Consider the following 9,253-nt stretch of genomic DNA (forward strand, 5'->3'; position numbering starts at 1 on the left):
AAATTACAATGTAGAAAACAAGGCAGATGGGACAAATATAGGCAGCCCAGAGTTCACGTGTCATTTGCTAACTCAATTCACAGTACTGTACTCTCAGCTCTTGCAGGTGATGCTCTGATTTACTGCCAACTGGTGTGTGTGAGTGTATGAGTGTGTGTGAATGTGTGTGTAAGTGTACTGTATAAGTATTGTATGTGTGTTTGTGAGTGGTGTAAGTGTATGAGTGTGTGCGTATGAGTGTGTGTGAATGTGTAAGTGCATTTGTGAGTCTGTGTGCGTTGTGCGTATGTGAATGTGCACGTATGTTCATTTGTGTATGTGTGAGTATATGAGTCTGTGCATTAGTGTGTGCAAGTGTTCGAGTGTGTGTGTGTGTGCACGCGCCTGTGTGTGTTAAGTGTGTGAGTGATTGTATGAGTGTGTGTGTAAGTGTACTGTATAAGTATTGTATGTGTGTTTGTGAGTGGTGTAAGTGTATGAGTGTGTGCGTGTGAGTCTGTGTGGGCATTTGTGAGTCTGTGTGCATTGTGCATATGTGAACTTGTGTGTTTGTTCATTTGTGTGTGCGTTTATGAGTGTGTGTGTGTGAGTATATGAGTCTGTGCATTAGTGTGTGCAAGTGTTCGAGTGTGTGTGTGTGTGCACTTGCGAGTGTATGCGAGTGTGTGTGTGTGGCCTCTATCTGCGTCACCTGCAGGGCTGAGAGAGCTGAGCTACTGCACAGGATACAGGGTGTGGCTTCCTGTCAGTGCAGAAGTACATCACGCAGGGGGTCTGCAAAGCACCCCCATGCGTTTGCGTTTCGGTTTGCTGGCGAATGTAGACAGTCCACACATCAACAGCGTCCAAACTACTGCATTCCCGGTGTGGACAAACATCGCAGAACAATCAGGTGAAGTCTGACTGAATCTCCTGATTCAAGCGATATCTGTGTCCACAGGGCTGGGATCTTTCCTGAACAGCAACATTAAAATGAATAAACACAGTGCAAGAGGAAGACACTGCAGGTGAAATTACAAATTTAATGATGACAAGAAGAAAAGAAGAAGATGTGAAGTTGTGTGACATAAATTAAATACATTTTGAACAACCACTGAACATTCATTCAACAATTATTGAATAGTCATCCAATTGTTTTCCAATTCCAGGTTGACGAGGAGCCAGAGTCTATCCCAGCAAGCAACAGGCACAAGGCAGGACAGCAGTCCATCACAGGACACACACACACACTCACACACCCTGGACAGGACACCAGTCCATCACAGGACACAGGACACAGGACACAGGACACAGGACACAGGACACAGGACACACACACACACACACACACCCTGGACAGGACACCAGTCCATCACAGGACACACACACACACTCACACACCCTGGACAGGACAGCAGTCCATCACAGGACACACACACACACTCACACACCCTGGACAGGACAGCAGTCCATCACAGGACACACACACACTCACACACCCTGGACAGGACACCAGTCCATCACAGGACACACACACAGTCACACACCCTGGACAGGACAGCAGTCCATCACAGGACACACACACACACACCCTGGACAGGACAGCAGTCCATCACAGGACACACACACACACACCCTGGACAGGACAGCAGTCCATCACAGGACACACACACACTCACACACCCTGGACAGGACAGCAGTCCATCACAGGACACACACACACTCACACACCCTGGACAGGACAGCAGTCCATCACAGGACACACACACACTCACACACCCTGGACAGGACAGCAGTCCATCACAGGACACACACACACACCCTGGACAGGACAGCAGTCCATCACAGGACACACACACACACTCACACACCCTGGACAGGACAGCAGTCCATCACAGGACACACACACACACACACACACACACACACACCCTGGACAGGACAACAGTCCATCACAGGACACACACACACACACACACACACACACACACACACACACACACACTGGACAGGACAGCAGTCCATCACAGGACACACACACCCTGGACAGGACAGCAGTCCATCACAGGACACACACACACTCACACACCCTGGACAGGACAGCAGTCCATCACAGGACACACACAAACACACCCTGGACAGGACAGCAGTCCATCACAGGACACACACACAGTCACACACCCTGGACAGGACAGCAGTCCATCACAGGACACACACACACACACCCTGGACAGGACAGCAGTCCATCACAGGACACACACACACACACCCTGGACAGGACAGCAGTCCATCACAGGACACACACACACTCACACACCCTGGACAGGACAGCAGTCCATCACAGGACACACACACACACACCCTGGACAGGACAGCAGTCCATCACAGGACACACACACACTCACACACCCTGGACAGGACAGCAGTCCATCACAGGACACACACACACTCACACACCCTGGACAGGACAGCAGTCCATCACATACACACACACAGTCACACACCCTGGACAGGACAGCAGTCCATCACAGGACACACACACACACACCCTGGACAGGACAGCAGTCCATCACAGGACACACACACACACCCTGGACAGGACAGCAGTCCATCACAGGACACACACACACACTCACACACCCTGGACAGGACAGCAGTCCATCACAGGACACACACACACACACACACACACACACACACACACTGGACAGGACAACAGTCCATCACAGGACACACACACACACACACACACACACACACACACACACACACACACACCCTGGACAGGACAGCAGTCCATCACAGGACACACACACCCTGGACAGGACAGCAGTCCATCACAGGACACACACACACACACCCTGGACAGGACAGCAGTCCATCACAGGACACACACACACTCACACACCCTGGACAGGACAGCAGTCCATCACAGGACACACACACACACTCACACACCCTGGACAGGACAGCAGTCCATCACAGGACACACACACACACACACACCCTGGACAGGACAGCAGTCCATCACAGGACACACACACACACACCCTGGACAGGACAGCAGTCCATCACAGGACACACACACACTCACACACCCTGGACAGGACAGCAGTCCATCACAGGACACACACACACACACCCTGGACAGGACAGCAGTCCATCACAGGACACACACACACTCACACACCCTGGACAGGACAGCAGTCCATCACAGGACACACACACACTCACACACCCTGGACAGGACAGCAGTCCATCACATACACACACACAGTCACACACCCTGGACAGGACAGCAGTCCATCACAGGATACACACACACACACCCTGGACAGGACAGCAGTCCATCACAGGACACACACACACTCACACACCCTGGACAGGACAGCAGTCCATCAGAGGACACACACACACACACACACACACACACCCTGGACAGGACACCAGTCCCTCACAGGTCACTGACCAGGGGAGAACATGCAGACTCCTGCACCACCAGCTCGTCCAACCTTTGGACAGCACTTTAAACAACATGTTTTCCTTCAGATCTTTCGGTCCATTTCCCCTCCACTGCCCAGCACAAACAAGATACGGATTAGGAAACACAAATGAGCCGAAACAAGACAAGCCAGTGAAGCTGGGACCTACAAGCGCGCTGGGCGGCATTTCCCCTCAGATCTGCAGGTGTGCCTGGTCCACCCGCGGTGGAGCATCAAGAGCAGAGCGGTGAGGTCGGGCAGGGCGCGACCACTCTTCTATTCACATCCCCCGAAGCCCAGCCTCAGAGAGCTTCCTGTGAAACAGCACGGCGGTCACGCCGCACATCGTCAGCGCGGGCAGGCAGAGAGGCAGGAGGAGAGGGGGAAGAGAAGCGCCGCTTCACCCCGACAGGTTCCGGGCTCGCGATCGGGGGAGACGATCGCTCTGCGCGCTTCCGGACTCTCGGTCCCCGGCCGGCCTCATGATCTCGTACACGTCCTGCTGCCGTCCCTTCCCCTGGGGACACACAGAGGCTGGGCTCAGGAGACGAGCGAGGAAGACGCGTCTCGTGCCTCTGCAGGGCACTCACGCCCTGAGCTTTATTTCCAGGGCATCGGAGTCTTGCTTTTATTTTCCGGGCCAGTGGCTGCTGCTGGGAGAGGGGTTAGTGGGGCCAGCAGGGGGCGCTCTCACCCTGCGGTCTGTGTGGGTCCTGATGCCCCAGTATAGTGACGGGGACACTGGACTGTAAACAGGCGCCGTCCTTCGGTTGAGACGTAAAACCGAGGTCCTGACTCTCTGTGCTCATTAACAATCCCGGGGTGTCTCTCGAAAAGAGTAGGGGTGTTACCCCAGTGTCCTGGTCAAATACACCCCTGGTCTTTACCCATCATGGCCTCCTAATCACCCCCCTCTCTGAACTGGCCTCATCCCTCTGCTCTCCTCCCCACTGAGAGCTGCTGTGTGCTGAGCGGACTGGAGCATCATCCAGGTGGGGTACACACTGGTGGGGCTGGAGGAGATCCCTGTTACCGTACAGAGCTCGGAGTGGAGGGTCCAGAGAAGAGCTGTAGATGTGTGAGGAACTATTCATTATTATGATATTAATAATGGTGCTGTGTTACACAACCATTCAGCTTCGATGCCAGGCTGTGATCTGATGGAAGAACGTGCTATTTACAGGTTTGGACATGTGAAACAGCTTCGTCAGTTTCCAAATGTGCGCTGGAATCATGTCGCTATTTTTCGCTAGCTGTGACAAAACCTGAAGGCACAATACCTGCGCGACGCCTCGGTGTCCTTTTCTGTCCTGCAGCCGGCCTGATGATAAAAACAGACTCTCAGAAGACTGGAGAGAGAGATTCCTCCAGTCCTCTCTCTGCGCTGTACACACAGTTACCCCTCTCTTCCACCCAGACTGTCTCGGCTGTGTGTAAAACACTGATCTCACTCTCACTGTCACACTGATCTCAGTGTCACTGTCACACTGATCTCACTCTCACTGTCACACTGATCTCAGTGTCACTGTCACTGTCACACTGATCTCACTCTCACGCTGATCTCAGTCAGTGTCATACTGATCTCACTCTCACGCTGATCTCACTCTCACGCTGATCTCAGTCAGTGTCACACTGATCTCACTCTCACGCTGATCTCACTCTCACGCTGATCTCCGCAGTGTCACACTGATCTCACTCTCACACTGATCTCAGTCAGTGTCACACTGATCTCACTCTCACGCTGATCTCACTCTCACGCTGATCTCAGTCAGTGTCACACTGATCTCACTCTCACACTGATCTCACTGTCAGTGTCACACTGATCTCACTCTCACGCTGATCTCACTCTCACGCTGATCTCAGTCAGTGTCACACTGATCTCACTCTCACACTGATCTCAGTCAGTGTCACACTGATCTCACTCTCACGCTGATCTCACTCTCACACTGATCTCACTCTCACGCTGATCTCAGTCACTCTCTCACTGATCTCACTCTCACGCTGATCTCACTCTCACGCTGATCTCACTGTCAGTGTCACACTGATCTCAGTGTCACTGTCACTGTCACACTGATCTCACTGTCAGTGTCACACTGATCTCACTCTCACGCTGATCTCACTCTCACGCTGATCTCAGTCAGTGTCACGCTGATCTCACTCTCACGCTGATCTCACTCTCATGCTGATCTCACTCTCATGCTGATCTCAGTCAGTGTCACACTGATCTCACTCTCCCTGTCAGTGTCAGTGTCTCACACTGATCTCACTCTCACTGTCTCACACTGATCTCACTCATACTGTCTCACACTGATCTCTCACTGTCTGCTCTCACTCCTGCTGTGCTCTGCCCTCAGTCTAGATTCAGGTATCTGAAGTATTGCATACAGTGACATACCTGGTCTGTAAAAGAGACAGAAGATGCAGCATGATGTCATCAGGGTGGACAGAGGGGGAGTCACGACCAGGATGGTCAGGCATGGCCAGTCGATTCCAGACGGTCTGGTGATGTTCGGACATTCAGCCTTTGATAATAATTCTAAGAATCATACCAGTCAGAGGGATAATGGTTGGATATAATAATGCATCCTATTTTTTTTAATTGCGTAACACTGACTTATTAAAAAAAGGCCGTTGTTCGGTCATTAATGTTCTCATTATTTTCCCCTCTATAGCGCCTTGCACAAGTATTCAGACCCCCTTGGCAGCGTATTTCAGCTTTTTATTTGCCTTAAGAATACTTTCTAACATCAAACAACGTCACATTAAAATAATTCATGTCGAGTTTCAGTGCTTAGAAATATCGCAGAGAAGGCAGGATGTGTAATTCAGTCAAATGAGAGAATTGGTCAAGGGGCTGAACACTATTACAAGGCCCTGTATATACAGGCTACTGCATGGCCTGAAATGTGCAAAGGTTCCTGCCTCCTTAGCAAATAGGTAGAAAGGGGCTGTTCTCACCTCTATCTCTATCACCCACGCGTATCCTGGTGCCTTTTCCTATCTGGATCTCTCCTCTCTCTCTGGCGGCGCAGTAGTACAGCCCCTGGTCTGTCTCTGTGACCCCCTCAATCCTCAGACTGGAGGAGTTAGTGGAGGGGTTCAGCACCAGGCTGAAGCGAGAGTCCGGTCTCCTCACGTAGCTGAAGGGGCGCGTCTGGATTTGTCCTGGGTTTTTATTGGCTAAGACCCCCAGAGACAGGGTCCCGTTCCGAAGCGTGAACCAGGTGGTCTCGTGTCGGAGTCTGAGGTCACAGGGCAGGGTGACGGTGTCCCCGAGTCCAGCTCTCAGCACGGTTTCTCCAGAGACACTGCAGCCCCACGCACCAGCGCCTGCAGAGACGATATAAGGAAAAGGGAAAATGAGATTGTATTATCTCACACAATCGCAAGACCGACACGGCGCCTGACCTGAATTCAGACCGGACACCCTTCCGAATGAAGAGCTATTCAGCTTTACTGCCTGGGTAGGTATGACTGCCTCTCTTCGCACTGCTCCACTAATTACTAACCTTCTTCACTGCCAGAGGTGCCGACATTCAATAAAGACCTTCCAAAATTCAGCTTCGGAAGAGGGGAATTATCAATCCCGGAGTCAGTGAGCAAATACCTGTAAACTACCTGACCAGCCTAAAATATTTACATAAAACATCCATTGTTGATGTCAGAAAATTCATTACTATCCTGCGACGGAAAATCTAGTGCCTTTTCTCCACCTTTTCTGACATTTTTAATTAATCTACAGCATATCAAGTGGTTTATGTGCATTACAGACACAATTTTAATCGCATAAGCAGGAGATAAAGATGTTGATGTCTCTCACAGCAACTCTTTGTCACCACGGTGCATGACAAGCTTTGGAAACTTCACAAAAAGGCTTTTTAGCTTTTCACTGGTCCCTGCCTAGGGCCTTGCAAGGCATTTACCACAGGTATAGAATTAAAGAATTCAGACAACAAAATCAGGTTTTGGTTTCAAGAAAATTCTCTTAACTGTGGGGCTGCATGATTTGAGTATTCAGATCAGTCTCATCTCATACTGTAAGTGATAAGAGCTTGTTAATGACCAAGTCTCGTTAATAATAATATGAGATCAATACCGTTATGAACACAAGAATGATCACAAAGGAGAGGAACCATTTGGTGCGTCTAGCCAGTTTAGTAGTTAAAAGCTAATTGATCTGACGATGTCATGCGTTCTCTGTGTCCAGAAGAGCCTCCTGTCCTGACTGGAGGAGCTCACCCAGCTGTGTCTGGAGAGAAGCCAGGGTATCGGCTTCAACCACAGGGCTGGGCAGCTTGTTCCCCACCCCCGCCACCCTCTGTATACAGAAGAGCCTCCTGTACCTCCAAGTTCAGTTCTTTACTCCTCAAAATAATTCAGTTCCTCGAATGCAGCTACCAAAGTACCACACGCCACTTGCCCAGAGCCATGGACCAGTCACAATCAGTACCAGAACAACAAAAAGCAACTTCCTTAATTTTTTTTTGTTTGTTCTGCCAGTAAAAGGAGGGGAACTTCAGCTGGGGAAGCTGTGAGCTTGAAGGGATCCCAGGTCAGGGTTTTCAAACAAATCGAACCAAAAAGAAAAGCCCCCAACCACTTCTGTCCCACTTCACAAGGCGAAAGCAAAATCTCTGTCTGGCAAAGCACAGCATTTCACATCTGGAAGATCACAACAGAAGCCGAAGCTATGGGTACTCACAGCTGAGGAAGAAGAGAGAGGCGTTTATGTAAAGCGTCGCCATTTCAGCCGCTGTCGAGCAGGGTGGGAAAAACGCGAACTGAAAGCTGGCAACGCTGCTGAGCTAAGAGAGCTGGGGTTTTTTTTTTTTGGTCTGGGGCTGAGGCACTGGTTAGGACTGTCCGATAGGCTGTCGTGCTCTTCATGATTTCCCAGCTGACGGGGGCGGGCGGTTCAACTGTCACTGCAGTCACCGCTTCTCAGATTCTGAAAGGGGGAAGACTGAGGCTGAGGCCAGTTCAGCCCCCACTGACTGGACTGGTCTCTCAGTGTCCACTGAGGCTGAGGCCAGTTCAGCCCCCACTGACTGGACTGGTCTCAGTGTCCACTGAGGCTGAGGCCAGTTCAGCCCCCACTGACTGGACTGGTCTCTCAGTGTCCACTGAGGCTGAGGCCAGTTCAGCCCCCACTGACTGGACTGGTCTCTCAGTGTCCACTGAGGCTGAGGCCAGTTCAGCCCCCACTGACTGGACTGGTCTCTCAGTGTCCACTGAGGCTGAGGCCAGATCAGCCCCCACTGACTGGACTGGTCTCTCAGTGTCCACTGAGGCTGTGGCCAGTTCAGCCCCCACTGACTGGACTGGTCTCAGTGTCCACTGAGGCTGAGGCCAGTTCAGCCCCCACTGACTGGACTGGTCTCTCAGTGTCCACTGAGGCTGAGGCCAGTCCAGCCCCCACTGACTGGACTGGTCTCTCAGTGTCCACTGAGGCTGAGGCCAGTCCAGCCCCCACTGACTGGACTGGTCTCTCAGTGTCCACTGTGTCCAGTTCAGCCCCCACTGACTGGACTGGTCTCTCAGTGTCCACTGAGTCCAGGTCTCTCACTGTCCACTGTGTCCAGGCCTGTAACCCCACTGACTGGACTGGTCTCTCAGTGTCCACTGAGTCCAGTTCTGTACAGTGACTGGACTGGTCTCAGTGTCCACTGTGTCCAGGCCTGTAACCCCACTGACTGGACTGGTCTCAGTTTCCACAGTATTCAAACCTGTAGGACCTGAGACACAGTGGACACTGTCTCTGTCACTGAGACCAGTCCAGTCACTGTACAGAC

The 9,253-nt window shown here is 51.6% G+C and overlaps 1 protein-coding gene across 1 annotated transcript; it reads right to left on the reverse strand.

Moving 5' to 3' along the window:
* Positions 1 to 1,011: 1,011 nt before the first annotated feature.
* Positions 1,012 to 8,217, reverse strand: LOC148813544 (uncharacterized). The gene is made up of 5 exons (XM_088908134.1): positions 8,164 to 8,217; positions 6,420 to 6,791; positions 5,857 to 5,997; positions 4,742 to 4,782; positions 1,012 to 3,978 (listed from the first exon to the last, which is right to left on the reverse strand). Exons 1-5 carry the CDS (start codon positions 8,204 to 8,206, stop codon positions 3,862 to 3,864), a joined length of 714 nt encoding a protein of 237 aa, XP_088764260.1. The 5' UTR covers positions 8,207 to 8,217; the 3' UTR covers positions 1,012 to 3,861.
* Between the last annotated feature and the right edge of the window lie 1,036 nt (positions 8,218 to 9,253).

This window comes from Atractosteus spatula (assembly GCF_055471065.1).
Source record: "Atractosteus spatula isolate fAtrSpa1 chromosome 10 unlocalized genomic scaffold, fAtrSpa1.hap1 SUPER_10_unloc_1, whole genome shotgun sequence".
Lineage (NCBI taxonomy): Eukaryota > Metazoa > Chordata > Actinopteri > Semionotiformes > Lepisosteidae > Atractosteus > Atractosteus spatula.